Here is a 17,939-nt window from a genome sequence, read left to right on the forward strand (position 1 = left end):
TATATTTACTTCAACTTACAGAAGGTGTAATATGTATTTGTTGTGCGTTGTGCGGTCGCCCAACGCTTTTAAACAGTGTTTGTTATAGGTGTAAACTAATAAATACATGAAATTCACGCTAGCATATCCTTTTCAGGAGTAGTTTGTTTGATAAAGGATGTCATATAATTATTGTGCATTCTTTTAAAATAAAGGCTTGACCTAAATAAAAGTACAATCCGTTATTTTGAGCTTTCAACGGAAATCGTTGAGTGGCTTTCAGTCCAAACGATTATTTTGATGTCTTAGGACTTGTTATGGTCTAGAGACCTTATACTTGTTCAAGTCAAAATATATACATTGTATAGGCAAATGAAACGTATAGCAAGTCTACGACAACCCATGCTTCATTATATTTGAACAGCGGTAGCTATAGGCTGTATGAACTGCTGTAATATTTTGTCACCGCGGGACAAACCGGCGAGCAGAACGATAATATACAGTTTTAGTATGTTTTTGAACCCAATGAGAACATTTCGTATTCAAGAAAAAAGACTGAAGAAAACCTAATTTTAGTGTATGGGTGACAGTATTTTATACCAACAAATGGTTTAAAATGTCTTATTAGTACCTGCATTTATTACTTAATGGTATAGCTTGGTTATAATAGAACACTGGAGTTACGTAATCTACATCAAAGTTAATTACTTTTCCCAGTTTTCGAGGGACAGCTCGAATTCTCTTAGAAATTTTCTTAATATATGATATATTATATTCTCCGCGCCGATTAAGTAGTCCCAAGAAGATCCTAAACACATCTTATGAAGGTCGGACATAAAATATCTTTCTACGACTACTAAAGATAGCCTAGCGCCAGCTGCTACTCTGACGTACATTGAAAGAATTGCTTTTACGAGTATCTTAGTGTATGTAGAGTAAAATGTTACGACTGGTTTCAAAGTTTTCCTGGCAGAGGTCAAATTAATTTTGAGGATTAGATGAATTATTTGGTTTTTATGTTCTGAACAAGCAACAGTTCAAACAAAATACCAAATGAGTTATTCTTGATAATAATTTAACATGGAAACATCACATAGTCCACCAACTAGAGAATAGGGGGGATGGGGTTCAAGTGGTTAAGGCGTCTGGCAGTCTGCTACCGCGAGTTCGATGCCTACATGGGGCAGTCGCCAGGTACTGGCCTTAGGTCGGTGGTTTTTCGCCGGGAACTCCGACTTTCCTCCACCACAAAACCTGGCACGTCCTTAAATGACCATAGCTGGTAATAGGACGTAAAACACAAACAAACCATAGTCCATCGAATCGGTTATAAAGAATTAAACAATCTGGAGAGTTTTATCTTCCGACAACTATATTTAGAAACACAAACAAAGTGTCATCATGACATGGATCTCGCCGTAACAATAACGAACTGCAACTGGGATGAAATGAAGGAGAAGTTATTCGTTACACGACATACGTGTACTACCAACATGGTAAAATTCAAATGAAAAGATAATTCGTGCAGAGTTCAATTTGCGGTTTTGAGTGTGTTTGGAATAGGTTGCTGTACTGGAAACGTACCGCGATTGTGTTTGTGTTGAATCTACAGATCACTACACCGCGAAAATGCATCTGCCTTGATAATTACTCTGTATACCGTATGCATTGCGGTCTGAATAATATTCACGTGATACAAGCGAATGATACGGTACTCGAAAATAAATATTAGGCGAAACACAGATAGTCTGAAGTAAAGAGATATTCTCGTGTATCTTTTTCTTTGCATAACATTTACTAGTATAATGTTATCGATACATTTCTAACTAATTAACTCAACTCCACTCATGTCGGTTTGTACGGGAAACCTTAATATTGACATATCATTTTTCATATCGCTCTGTTCCTACTCTTAACTCTTTTGCTTTGGTGTTTGTTTCATAAAACATGAACAATACACCAATTTTGATACTGATGGCCGTTTTAACGGTTCGTTAACGCTCTAGAAATACCACGGTGAAACATATCAACATTCCATCTGATTCCAATAATGCGACGTTGGAAGCATATTGACATTCCTACTTTCCCTGTCATCCTCGATATCCAGGGGTTACGCTTACTTTCTCTCTCTACACCCCTGGGAAATGTCATAGCAAAATTGAAGGCACGAATATAGCTGTTTGATTGGTCTTGGGTAAAAAAAGAACTGACCAATCGCTAGGCTGATACCTGTCCTTTGAAGATTATAAAGGAGAGACGCCCGACTACAAAGCCTGTCAATTTTTAACGTAACGTGGCCGTGATTCTTTTGATGTGTATCATAGGATCGAACTAGTCTTCTTGTCTCATCAACAAGGTGGCGCACACTGAGCCTTCAATTTTGCTATGACATATTCAAGGGGTGCAAAGAGTGAAAGTACGCGTAACCCCTGGATATCGAAGATGTCCCTCTCTTTGTACCCTAGTAGTGCAATGTTTATGTTACGTACGGGATCGTAAAAGAACCATTCATAGGGCGTTGACAGCATAGCAAGACTCCGTGCCTGAAATGTAAGAAAGGACACATTTAACTGTAAATCAAAAGGAAACAATAACTTATTTTTTTTTAACATGCAATTGAACAATGAATAACTCGTATTTAATCAAACAGTTTCATATAGTATGTAGTGTGAAAAATATATTCACCTTTTCAATGCAACTTCAAAACGTACATTATCAAACCTTAATTCTCTCTTGTAGCATTTACCGAAAACCTTTTTAGATGTTCGCACTACTCTGACAGTGTAAAGACGATCATCACAGTACATTTTCATTTTAATGTAATTTGAACTGAGGTCGGCGTAAGTAAATTATTTCCCCCGGGATATGCATATATAAATAAATGTTCAAAATGAATTGCCTTGACAAACTGATAGTTAAGCACATTCTACTTTGACCTTGAGGTGAACGTCACAGTGACTTATTTAAAGTATAATTGAACCTTTTGTGAGTGATTCCAGTATACGTCAAGTTTCGTCAAGATGCAAGGAAGACACATTTACGTCAGTTCTGAGCGTCACTTTTATATTACTTGACCCTCCTGGTATTACAAACATCTGATTGAACTAGTGTTCGATCAACTTCCGGTTAATGATATATCGTCTAGTCACATCAATCAAGCGTCTTACACGGATTTACCATTGTTACAAGACGGCCAAGGCAATCATCTTGTGGTGCTGCTACATCATTATTTAATTCTGATGACTCGACAATCTTCGTTCTGATATTGTTTCCATTGTGTAACGTTATTGCTACTCAAAACAAGAGGTGTTACATAGTCTTTTCTCGACTAAATTGGCATCCAAACCGACGCAATGAAAATATTCAATAAGCAGGTATTGTATTAAAGTACAGTTGACAGTTTTATTCATTTACTTGTTTACTCTTTCTTTTTTCCGACATGTATATTCACTTTCATATCATCATTCTCATTAATATTCCAATCATCATCGGATTCATACACAATCGTGGTCGACTAGTACTACTTGGCGTTTCGATTGAGTCTTTTGCGTGTATTAGAGGTACGTAAATGAAAAAAAACACACAAAAAAACACACGGTGTGTTCCCACATAGCCAGCTACCTTAAGAATTCCTCAACGAGTTGCCTATTAAAGTATGAAAGTGTTACCTTCGTTGGTTTGTGTTCTTTTTGTATTAATTTGTCATATGTTGGACGTCTGAAATCTACTGGTTGTATGTTTTTTTCCATGATAACTGATAAGTCTCTGGGGAAAAAGTTCTCTTAGTCATCCAGTCACATCGGTTCACTTAGTCCTTTGTGTCAAATAAGCTATAGCTTACATTTATAAATATTCATTGACTTAACAGTCAACTCCGTTATCTCAATGATTGACACTTTATTTGTGATTTACGATTTTAAATTTGGAAATAAAATCACTACCTTGTCTTATACGCATGCCCACGGCGTCCTGTTTCAACAGTCTACCATAAACCTAGAGGTATTCAGTATTCAGTATTCAGTAGAGATAAGAAAACCATCACCAATCACTGCAATTCGTCTTATTTAAGGTAAAAACAAAGTTGAAACTTTCTCATTATATCAGTTACAGCCAAAGAAACCATTATTCTGTGCATACTTATGGTTGCAAAGTGCTGGTGGGCAAGCAACAATGAAAATGAACTTTTTACTCTTTACAAATGATGCATACAAATTGGGAACATCAGCAAAAGAGATATACACAAGGCATCACGACGCTACAAGCTTAGCACTGCCAGCTTTAAATGGCAAACGTTCAATGTAGATTTAAATGGTTATTGTACATGCAGATATTTAAGTGTGATTTCTTTTTGTAACGTGAGTTATTGTACAGTGACACCCCCCCCCCCCCCCCCCCCCCCCCCCCNGTGGTTTGGCAGTTAAAGTAGGTATGTCGGTATGTCGAAGGGAAATATAGCAATATTTACGAAACACAAAATGTAACCTTAAAAGAATACACTTGTAAAAAAAGACAAAAAAGAAAAACAACTACTGCATGGTGTGATCCGTTCAGTGGGATTGTCTTCAATCGCTAGTAGTTTGCAATCGTGAATAGAATGTACAAAGTTAAACATTTTGATACATGTAATTGATCTATCTGATCATCAAACATCTGCAATAGCTTCAGTTTACTAACACTGTAAAGTATTGCATAAAAGCGAACAGCCCTCGTGCAATGAATACAATATGGAAAGGGTTCCTATTATATATTGTGATCAATGAAAACCGGCCGGCAATAAACATTCATCAATAACAGCAATTCCCTATCTATTGCTTTGTCTTTGACACGACCGATCAGCTTTATTGTGATGTATGATTCCGTTTGCATGATCGCTGTACAAACATGTCGTGATGCCGTCAAATGCATCTGATAGTAGAATGCGCGTGCTTGGGAGATATGCTGCACGTGCGCCGATATTACATTTATTTATATTCCAGTAACTCCGTGTATAGTTGGTATTTAGAATTTCTCTTGCGTGCATGGTTACATTTGTGATATTTCGTAATACAAAGCGGGACTCAACAATTTATATCACTAGCACAGCTGTGTTTTTAAGATATAAATACACACAGTATGTAATTTATAAGCAGCACTTATATCACTTCCACTGATAACATGGGTGACAATGAAAGCAAGACAATATAAAATTGTTTGGGATTTCGCCCGTGATATGACCGTACGTATTAGGGCGGGTGGTATGTCTTTGATAAAATTAACTGTATCTTTTAACACTACATGTATGACAGCGTTACAACAGGTCGCTTGTGTAGCCTGAAATCAGACGATACAATTGTCAATATTATTTGGCCGACAGACACATTTCGTGCTCCGATCAGTTTAAGTTATTGTGCTCTTGGCAGAATCAGCGAGAGAGGACGTATGGAAAAGACACTTTAGGGATATGTAATTAGCTATCTATGGTAAAAATCAATGATCTGATAGCCTAGGGATTTTCTGGAGTTTGTTTGTCAGAATCATCGCCCCCTTTTACCACATTGCTTGGCCTACTGGGCAGATACTGCCATCATCGCCAAGCGCAAGTGTAGGTGGTAATGAGCTACAGTATTAAACACTATCATTAGGGTGATAGAAATTAACTAATATATCTTTATGCGTACTTATCTGTTATGCAAAGGCACACAGATGAAACAACAAAGTACATGGCATTAATAACTATAATGGATGCAGGGCGATTAATGAATATATTTGTTGCTCTTTTTTTGCATTGTGTAGTTAGTGTATTATAGACAGACAGAGGTTGTTACCCTGTATCAGCCGTCACGATCACTGCGGTCGGAGTCAGAATCTTTATTGTGTGTCCCAAAATCTCGTACTGTGACCTACGGAAACAGATGCTTTGGTAGGGTTTCGGCTACGTTGTGGAATAGCTACCATCTGCTATTAGAAAGTCAAATACCCTGGCCAAGTTCAAGAGGACATCAAACCTCACCTCTTCACGTCTGCATTTTAGAATCTTTGCAAAAACGTCATGTAAATACCACCCTTTTATTTGTCCAATTTTGTGCACATTGCTTGCTTAAATGTAAAAAAGTGATTGTAAGCGTTTGTTTTTTGTTTTCACAATTATAACCATTACTAGTATCCATATGTTTTAAAGCGCTTTAGAGTAATTTTACAAATTATAAAGGGCGCTATATAAATGTTGTATATTATTATTATTATTATTATAGAAAAAGACTTTGCTACCTTGAGATGCAGACATTTGCATCACATCGTGACTTATAGATTGGAGCAGGGTTATATCAAATATGTTATCCGATTTGTGCACAGTGTTGTAGGTACACTTTTTACCTTGAGATACAGACAAATAGGTAACATGAAGAGCTATTGAAGAGGTGCAGAGATAGAAGCTGCGAAGTCAACGGGAAGTCATATTGCACCCAAGGGTAGCTGTCTACATGTAGTGGATAGAAGAGACATGCAAAGTCGTCAGGGAACGCATTTAGGAGTCGATTACTATCGCGCACATAAGTATTGACGATGTAACATTCGAATTTAAGGAATCGGCTCTATGAAGGAAGCCGCAAAACAGAAAGACATTGAAATATAAGATCAATGCATTTGGGTTCGACTCCTAATAATAAAGCAATGATGTTTAAACGTTTGTACATTTATGCTTAATGGGTAATTTTCAAGCAAGAATTTACCAAAAAAAATAATGTAGAAAAAATAATAATATCATGATTTTTTTTTTATATATATATATATTCAATGTACAATCAGGTGAGAGAGTATGAATGTACAGTTATACTGATTTTCAACAAAAGGAATACAAATTGGGGGCTTGTAATTTTTACTGGTTTCAGTTTTACATAATTTACCATCCATCATTTTTAATCCGGCAATGGAACTCATCTTAAGTAAACACTTTATTCAAAGAAATAACGACACAACCCTTCTAAACCAACATACCTGCTCCAAGATATTTCTGGTGTTCTCTTTGCTGCAGAAAAGGACGCTCTTCTGACCAAACGCTCTGCGCATGTGCACGAGATGTTCCCTGATCTGCATAGTTCCACGCAATTGGTCCACGCGCCAAGACTTGACCACTAGATCATGATTGGTCAAAAGTTTTTCAATGATGGACACACCTACGGTGAAAAAAGACATTCTTAAAAATCAAGTGACTGACACAACCTGATACAGCCGTGTAGCGTTCACTCATACAAACACGAAGCATAAAATATTCAACAATAAACGTTTGAAATATATATAATTTTGCATATACCTATAATAATTTTGAAAGACTTAGTAAGTCATTACGTTGTGCACTTATCACCTCTAAATGGTCAAGTGAGTGACGAAACCTGACAAAACTTTTTTTTATTATATATTTATAAAAATTAAGATTAATAATTGACGAGTAAAGCACGGAAAAAGTTAATGGGTTAGGTAAAGAAATTTGATTTCCGGAAAATGGAACATATTATAGTCAATAGTTCACCTGAAGTACATAATGCACTGATTAACCCCGACACGGCAGCATCATAGCGTTACTTGTGTAATGAGTGTGACAGTAATGTGAATGTATAACTGATAACCAGGCGACGGATTGTGCACCAGAGACTTTTTATATAGGTTTATATCGAATAATGTATTCATAATTCACCTAACTGATCATAATGCACGTCGTTCATATCCCATAGCTGTGCTGACCAGTGATCACTGACGTCCTAAAGAGAGGCCATATGCTACTGATATTGATTTGTCTCAAATTTCAAGTACAATACGTACATTGTTCGTAATACAGAGATAAACTTTATGCTACAGAGATACAATACAAGCTGTAGAGAAACAATTTGACTTCAGGTATACGTACATATTTCTCTATATTGTATATGTACATGTACATGTACAATATAGAGAAATAAGGGTAACTTTACAGCTACAATTTAATCCACTGACAAACAAATGTATGCTACACTGATAAAATGTTAACTAAGATAAATTGTTTAATGAAGAGATACACTGTATACTGCAGAGATACATTGTATACTTCAGAGATAAATCATATACTGCAGAGATACATTGTATAATGTAGAGATACATTGCACACTGCAGATTTACATTGTATACTGCAGAGATACATTGTTTACTGCAGAGATACACTGTATACTGCAGAGATAAATTGTATAATGCAGATAAACATTGTATACTGTAGGTAGAGATGCATTGTATACTACAGAGATACACTGTATACAGCAGAGATACATTGCATACTGCAGAGATATATTGTATAATGTAGAGATACATTGTTTACTGCAGAGATACATTGTATAATGCAGATATACATTGCATACTGCAGAGATACACTGTATACTGCAGCGATACATTGTTAACTGCAGAGATACATTTTATAATGCAGATATACATTGCATACTCCAGAGATACACTGTATACTACATAGATACACTGTATATTGCAGAGATAAATTGCATACTGCAGAGATACATTGTATACTGTAGAGATAAATTGCATACTGCAGCGATACATTGTATAATGCAGATATACATTTCATACTGTAGAGATACATTGCATACTGCAAAGATACACTGTATACTGCAGAGATACATTGCATACTGCAGAGATACACTGTAAACTGCATAGATACACTGTATACTGATGTGATAAATTGCATACTGCAGAGATACATTGGATAATGCAGAAAAACATTGTATAATGTTGAGATACATTGCATACTACAGAGATACATTGCATACTGTAGAGATACACTGTCTACTGCAGAGATACACTGTATACTGCAAAAATACATTGTAGACTGCAGAGATACATTGCATACTGTAGAGATACATTGGATAATGCAGAAAAACATTGTATAATGCAGAGATACATTGCAAACTGTAGAGATACATTGTATACTGCAGAGATACACTGTATACTGCAGAGATACATTGTATACTGCAGAAATACATTGTAGACTGTAGAGATACATTGCATACTGCAAAGATACACTGTATACTGCAAAGATACATTGTATACTTCAGAGATACATTGCATACTGCAGAAAAACATTGTATAATGTAGAGATACATTGCATACTGCAGAGATACATTGCATACTGCAGAGATATATTGCATAATGCAGAAATACATTGTATACTGTAGAGATACATTGTATACCGTAGAGATACATTGTTTACTGCGGAGATGTATTGCATACTGTAGAGATACATTGCATACTGCAGAGATACACTGTATACTGCAGAGATACACTGTATACTGCAGAGATACATTGTATACTGCAGATATACATTGCATACTGCAGAGATATATTGCATACTGCAGAGATACATTGCATACTGTAGAGATACATTGGATAATCCAGAAAAACATTGTATAATGCAGAGATACATTGCATACTGTAGATAAACACTGTATACTGCAGAGATACACTGTATACTGCAGAAATACATTGTAGACTGCAGAGATACATTGTATACTGCAGAGATAACCTGTATAATGCAGATATACATTGCATACTGCAGAGATATATTGCATACTGCAGAGATACATTGCATACTGCAGAGATACGTTGTATACTGCAGAGACACATTGTATACTGCAGAGATACATTGCATACTGTAGATATACACTGTATACTGCAGAGATACACTGTATACTGCAGAAATACATTGTAGACTGCAGAGATACATTGCATACTGCACAGATAACCTGTATAATGCAGAGATTCATTGCATACTGCAGAGATACATTGTATACTTCAAAGATACATTTCATACAATAGGGATACATTGCATACTGCAAAGATACACTGTATACTGCAAAGATACATTGTATACTTCAGAGATACATTGCATACTGCAGAAAAACATTGTATAATGTAGAGATACATTGCATACTGCAGAGATACATTGCATACTGCAGAGATATATTGCATAATGCAGAAATACATTGTATACTGTAGAGATACATTGTATACTGTAGAGATACATTGTTTACTGCGGAGATGTATTGCATACTGTAGAGATACATTGCATACTGCAGAGATACACTGTATACTGCAGAGATACACTGTATACTGCAGATATACATTGCATACTGCAGAGATATATTGCATACTGCAGAGATACATTGCATACTGCAGAGATACATTGTATACTGCAGAGATACATTGTATAATGCAGAGATACGTTGTATACTGCAGAGATACATTGTATACTGCAGAGACACATTGTATACTGCAGAGATACATTGCATACTGCAGAGAAACACTGCATACTGCATTACACTGCATACTGCAGGTATACATTGTATACTGCGGAGATGTATTGCATACTGTAGAGATACATTGCATACTGCAGAGATACACTGCATACTGCAGAGATACATTGTATACTGCAGAGATACATTGCATAATGCAGAGAAACACTGCATACTGCATTACACTGCATACTGCAGGTATACATTGTATACTGCGGAGATGTATTGCATACTGTAGAGATACATTGCATACTGCAGAGATACACTGTATACTGCAGAGATACACTGTATACTGCAGATATACATTGCATACTGCAGATATACATTGCATACTGCAGAGATATATTGCATACTGCAGAGATACATTGCATACTGCAGAGACACATTGTATACTGCAGAGATACATTGCATACTGCAGAGAAACACTGCATACTGCATTACACTGCATACTGCAGGTATACATTGTATACTGCAGACACATTGTATACTGCAGATATACAAAATTTAATGCCAATGCACAAATACACATTTATCTGCAGATACATTGTAAGATGTAAGATACATTGTTTCTGAAAATATAAAATTTTAACTACAGAGAGATAGTGCATATTACAAAAATATACTGTTTATTACAGATGTTTTCATGACTGTTACGGTCTGATATTAAGATAAGTGAAAACGTTATCTGTTCGATAACAAAATTAATGTTCCAACAGACAGATAACGGTATATCAATGATGCCTTTTGAATGAAATATGAAACGCCAAATGCAATGCAATAAACAAATCTGATATGATCGAGCTGCGACATGAAATTGATATTGACAGTAGCTAGTGTGCACTGCCTGAAAACATGTCAACTTATAATGCATAAGAGTGAGGTTGGTTTTGCTTCATTATAATCATAAGGGATACATTTTTAGTTGTTGTTGATTCCTTATAATTCATTCAGGTTGGCTGAGATTAGATCTCTCCCAGGAGATCATTCTCTCGTGTTACTGTTCTGCATTTGTATGAAAAGAACTTCCTGTTTCTGTCAGTCATGTCTGAGCAGTGATATCTAGCTCATTGAACCGACTTAATTGGATGATGATAAATGTATCAATGAGACTACAGAATAAAGGGGAACCTTATTGGTAAAAAAAAAATTAATGGGCGTTCAATGCCCATACATATGAAACTACATTAACTAATTTACATAAGCACGTGCATTTTAACTCTACCGAGAGCATATTCTGCTTTTAGCTTCAACGATAACAACATGAAATCATTTATCACACTTCCTGGTTCATTAATTAAAAGTGTGTTAGTTTTTAAATTTTTGAGAGAAAGAAATCCGCTGAATTTTAAATTTTCGAATGATCTTAATCCCATAGTGTCTAGGTTTCAATTACAATTCGAATGCTTTATTATAAATGAAATATAGAATCTATGTTCAATCTTCAATTGCTTTGATGAGAAGGTATGTGAAATTATTTCAAACCTTTACAATATTTGTAAAAGAAGATAGCGCTGTAAAATAAGTAAGTTTGTTTAATGTGTTCAATTTCTATGGTTTTGAATCCCAGAATCATTGTGTTTAGTTCTCAGGTTCAATAACATATTAATACTACAGATGCAATAAGCATCTAAAGTCTAGCGCGTATTTTTCGAAAACGCTTTTGCGAAACAAGGATTATCCGCGTAATTTCTTGATTGTGAACGTCTTTCAGTTTGAATCATTTAATGTACAAAATAAGTAAGTACACATTGTAACGAAGAAGGATGTAACTTCATGTTGTGAAAGTTATCAACAGATATATTAAGGTGATGAAACATGTACCTGTTACAGCAGAAACACAGCTACCAAAGATAACAATATACAACATTTGATATAGCGCCCTATCTAGCTAACATAAGCCACTTTAAAGCGCTTTACAGTACATTTATGTACAATTAATACAATTAGCATATACATTTATCGATTCAATTTTTGAGGAATTCGCAGGAACTGCCTTATCAGGCGCTAAACACTAGTCGTATGCCACCTGGCTAATATCTCCCTATGTGTATGCCCGTGTGTGTGTGCTGGATATGTGATGTGTTCTGTTTGTAGTGGGACCATGCTTCCAACGACATTTATAGTGCAGTAAATCAATGTCACATTGGTCGCCTTAAATTAGTCATAGAATTGAATTAAATGACAGATATAGCATATCAAGCCGGCAATGGTTACATTGTGTAATTCACACGACTTAAAACGTGTTTTATTTCCATGAGGTCCCCTGGGAGTTAACCGATCATTTGTTACTGATTGCATGGTCCCCTAAAACCCAATATATCACTGAATTTAACTTGACACTTCATTGTACACTTTGCAACACAAACATTTTTATTTGCGTTTTCTGCACCAATGGAGCAAGCGGTTGTCACATTAAAAATTAACTATATTCCATGACAGATTCGCGAATTTCTTCTTATTTATGGCAGTTGACGCTTTATGCATGTAATCCATACCATGGTTTCCGCGATTAATGTCAGTTTACGTGCCCACAAAACAAAAGCCTTAAATTAATATTTAATATTCACGCCGGTGATAATCTGATGTTATATTTTGTAGCTGAACTAAACGTTTTTTTCCGTCTCAAGTCATTCCCATAGTGAAATATCACATAATTTAACGTGTTTTTAATTTACTATATTACTGTCGGCGCTATGTTAAAACGCTGTAGAATAACATATTAGGCTGACTTTTTTGTTTTTTGTTGTTTGAGCTTGAATTAAACGGTCGAAAATGACGTCATCAAAACGATAAATAGGACACTGACTATGTGGGTGGCTGACTGACTAAGCCCTTTACATTATCATTTGTTCTAACAGCTAGACTATGTATTCTATTATTCTTTTCTGGTAATATCTGGAGAAATGTATAACATTATAACTGTTGGCTGATGTTTTTATTTTCTTCGCACTCTCAGATCATGAACCAGATCAGGATAGAAAACCGTGTACACTATTTGATGTATTTTAACCGTGCTGATGTCGGCCTATTTTGAATTTAGGGAGAATGAATTGGAGTCTAATTTCGAGTTTTGCGTCAACATGTTCGAGTTTTGCGTCAGTTACTCGAAAAAACCCAATTGATACTCGAAAAGGTCAACGTAATTAATTTTCCTCAATATTCACTCTTAACTCGAGAAAGTCAGCTCGAAACTCGAAAATGTTTACTCGAAACTTAAAAAATCAACTCGAACATCGAAAGGATTCACTCCAAATTCGTCCAGAAGTATCTGGGCGTTTGGATGAGGGATTGTTCTAGAAGGTCACTTATATAATCGATCTTTCAATGGGAAATGAAAATTAATTGACGACTAAAATGATTGGTAATAATTGAGACTACTTTTCGTAACGTTACTTTTCCGTGATAATATGATAGAGTGTTAATCACATGTCATAATGCCCATCATTGCTGACATGAAACAGCATGCATGTAGTGTTCACTCCCACTCAACGGTTATCAGAAAAAAAATACCGTAATCTATTTTTCATGATATTGTTTTATTTCTTATTTCATATCATAATTAATATCAAAGCTACGCAGTAATGTCGGGAGCTAATATGCATCATCTAGATACGAATTAAACCCAAAGGTTCTCACCGCGACATTTTTGTCCCCTAGAGGGCGCGGGTGTACTAGGGGGTATCGCTCTTTTTAAAATTACTGTCACTAGAAGACCTGGTGTAGAAGTAGACACTACATCATACACTGTCGCACTGCCAATGTCCAAATTAATTCAATGAATATGCTTGTTCAACTTTTTAAATTGCTTTGAAAATTGAAAACATGATAATATCTATCATCTTTATACGTGTCTGATAGTTCCTAAAGGTTGAATGCTGGGCAGGAATTGATACATATTCTTTGATAATCGTAGCAATCAAGTTAAATTAATAAAGTTATGGAATTTTGAACTTCCTCGTTGTTTCACAGCAAGACCTTTCTTTATTGGCAAAAAAGATATTTATACTCCAAAAATATATTCAAATGCTTTTGATTTCGTACATGATATATTTCGAAGGGACATAATATTATGATCATATTTTCATAAGTGCAAAAACACCTTAAACCAGCATTTTTTAAAATTCAGAACTCTTTTTTTATCTTTAAAATGACATTTCCAGTTTATGTTATTGTAAGTTCGGATTTTGTTTAAGAAATTGAAGTGTCAGGATAAATTAGGCTCATGTGTACTGTGAGGGGTTTATTTGCCAACCAATTAGGTACCTGCTTTGAGGATCAGTGAAGCTTTCGCGAAAGGTCGTCCTGGCCTTATATTTACTCAGTCAGCTTATATTGACCAACGTATACCATCAACTGGTCACACAAAGCTAGTCTCGGACTTAAAACAATATTGGCTTGACCTGGTCAAATCTGATAAAATATTTATACAGACAACACCTCTGAGTGTGCCTTTTAAATCAAATAGACACCAACGTCATAATGATGATACAGCATGAAAGCAATTTGATTGATTGGGCTACCCCAATCAATCAAATTGCTTTCATATAGACAATTAGCACGTTCAAACAAGTTCAAACTAAGCAGTTCTGTTAATGAGTGCATATGACTTGTCTTAGTTGCTAACAGATAACTTTGAGGTTTTTTTTTAATATAACTTTCAAGCATTGCTTATTCCAAAGCACAGACAATTCATTTTTGTACTATAAACCACGGTTTATCCATTATATCTAACATTTTAAAAGCGTGCGTGTGAAATAGCCATTTATAGAATTGAAATAAGGGAAATATTATTATGCTATCCATCGATTGATTAGCTGAAAGTATATACATTTCATTTACCTGCATCAAACTGGTTAAATTATTTTCTCTATTAATGTACGTAAGAGGTGTTCTTAGAAATAATTAAACATGCATAATCAACTCTCCACCCACAGGAAATATTCTTTATTTTAACAATCAAATCCTTCTTAGTATTGTTGATCCACTACAAAGAGTAATTATGATGCAAAGAACATAAAAGCTACGATAATCAGTGCATTTTCGGAAAGGGTTGAGAAAACAATGCTCAATGTACTTGCTAGACATTATCTGTTCATAACGTGTAGCTTTACATACATGAGATCGGTTTTCAAAACGCGTAAAGACATTATAATACGACTCGTCTCGCCATCAAGTTATCGCGATATTATGTGACAGGGCTATAAAGCGGGCACTTATATCTCTGATAGATGAGACGTCGTCGTGTTTTCTTACCTTTGTCATCATCGTAGAAGAGGCTGACCTTGTCCCACTTATAGTAGTTTACGATGTCAAGGATTGATTGGCCAAAATCCGATAGACGTGGCAGAATTTGAAAGGTGTTATTAAGTTTGTTTTTCGTGACCGCAGACGTGGAAAGATAAGGGATTCCTAAGTTCTCCGTAACCATGGCAATCGCATCGTCATATGGTCCTATGACCACGTGGATATTGGCTTTCTTTAGTTTGGACATTGCTGGAAAAACAAAAGAAGTATTGTTAGTTAAGACAGATTTATGGAAGATGAGGTGTTTCCCCGGTCTGATGCATTGTCCAGTGGGAGTTGTATATTGTTCGCTGGGGTTAAATGACTAAGAAAACACGCATCCCCCTCTGAACAACGCCAGTCTATCGTACGATTACTTCCCGGCATATACAAAAAAAAAGTTAATAGTAAAATATAAGTGGGTGTCGTTCGTGATACCGCATACAAACAGTGTTTTAAAAGATTTAATGTCACAATGTATGTCCTGTATGCTTCTTGGTCTGCTTGTTCAGAAATTTGCATCTTCTTAACATCTAAAGTCATCTGAAGACGCGCTATACACACATGACGGGGTAACTGTAGGGCTACATTAAAATGCTGCTGAGATGTCAATACATGTTACTGAGCACGATAGCATGAAACTACACCAAGTCGAGTAGTTCTTACAATAGGGTTATATCAGAGGTGTCTAGGGATACACTGGGTTATAGCAGAGGTGTCCAGGGATACACTGGGTTATAGCAGAGGTGTCTAGAGATACACTGGGTTTTAGCAGAGGTGTCTAGGGATACACTGGGTTGTAGCAGAGGTGTCTAGGGATACACTGGGTTATTACAATAGGGTTATATCAGAGGTGTCTAGGGATACACTGGGTTGTAGCAGTGGTGTCTAGTGATACACTGGGTTAAATCAGAGGTGTCTAGGTATACACTGGGTTATATCAGAGGTGTCTAGGGAAACACTGGGTTATAGCAGAGGTGTCTAGTGATACACTGGGTTATAGCAGTGGTGTCTAGTGATACACTGGGTTAAATCAGAGGTGTCTAGGGAAACACTGGGTTATAGCAGAGGTGTCTAGTGATACACTGGGTTACAGCAGAGGTGTCTAGTGATACACTGGGTTAGAGCAGAGGTATCTAGGGATACACTAGGTTATAGCAGAGGTGTCTAGTGATACACTGGGTTAAATCAGAGGTGTCTAGGGAAACACTGGGTTATAGCAGAGGTGTCTAGTGATACACTGGGTTACAGCAGAGGTGTCTAGTGATACACTGGGTTAGAGCAGAGGGGTCTAGGGATACACTAGGTTATAGCAGAGGTGTCTAGTGATACACTGGGTTATATCAGAGGTGTCTAGTGATACACTGGGTTATATCAGAGGTGTCTAGTGATACACTGGGTTATATCAGAGGTGTCTAGTGATACACTGGGTTATATCAGAGGTGTCTAGGTATACACTGGGTTATATCAGAGGTGTCTAGGGACACACTGGGTTATAGCTGAGGTGTCTAAAGATACACTGGGTTATAGCAGAGCAGAGGTGTCTAGTGATACACTGGGTTATAGAAGAGGTGTCTAGTGATACACTGGGTTAGAGCAGAGGGGTCTAGGGATACACTAGGTTATAGCAGAGGTGTCTAGTGATACACTGGGTTACAGCAGAGGTGTCTAGTGATACACTGGGTTAGAGCAGAGGGGTCTAGGGATACACTAGGTTATAGCAGAGGTGTCTAGTGATACACTGGGTTATATCAGAGGTGTCTAGTGATACACTGGGTTATATCAGAGGTGTCTAGGGATACACTGGGTTATAGCAGAGGTGTCTAGGGAGAACTGGGTTATAGCAGAGGTGTCTAGTGATACACTGGGTTATAGCAGAGGTGTCTAGGGATACACTGGGTTATATCAGAGGTGTCTAGGGATACACTGGGTTATATCAGAGGTGTCTAGGGATACACTGGGTTATATCAGAGGTGTCTAGGGATACACTGGGTTATATCAGAGGTGTCTAGGGATACACTGGGTTATATCAGAGGTGTCTAGGGATACACTGGGTTATATCAGAGGTGTCTAGGGATACACTGGGTTATATCAGAGGTGTCTAGGGATACACTGGGTTATATCAGAGGTGTCTAGGGATACACTGGGTTATATCAGAGGTGTCTAGGGATACACTGGGTTATATCAGAGGTGTCTAGGGATACACTGGGTTATATCAGAGGTGTCTAGGGATACACTGGGTTATATCAGAGGTGTCTAGGGATACACTGGGTTATATCAGAGGTGTCTAGGGATACACTGGGTTATATCAGAGGTGTCTAGGGATACACTGGGTTATATCAGAGGTGTCTAGGGATACACTGGGTTATAGCAGAG

The 17,939-nt window shown here is 36.6% G+C and overlaps 1 protein-coding gene across 1 annotated transcript in view; it reads right to left on the bottom strand.

Moving 5' to 3' along the window:
- LOC110452432 (glutamate receptor 4-like) overlaps positions 1 to 17,939 on the bottom strand; it is a 95,555-nt gene that overhangs the window by 23,941 nt on the left and 53,675 nt on the right. The window contains exons 3-5 of the mRNA XM_021500960.1: positions 15,534 to 15,773; positions 6,952 to 7,130; positions 2,469 to 2,522 (exon numbers count right to left, since the gene is read on the bottom strand). Coding sequence (XP_021356635.1) covers positions 2,469 to 2,522; positions 6,952 to 7,130; positions 15,534 to 15,773 — 473 coding nt within the window. The remainder of the gene's footprint in view (positions 1 to 2,468; positions 2,523 to 6,951; positions 7,131 to 15,533; positions 15,774 to 17,939) is intronic.

The sequence above is a fragment of the Mizuhopecten yessoensis genome, unplaced genomic scaffold, assembly GCF_002113885.1.
Source record: "Mizuhopecten yessoensis strain PY_sf001 unplaced genomic scaffold, ASM211388v2 scaffold6683, whole genome shotgun sequence".
Taxonomy (NCBI): Eukaryota; Metazoa; Mollusca; class Bivalvia; order Pectinida; family Pectinidae; genus Mizuhopecten; species Mizuhopecten yessoensis.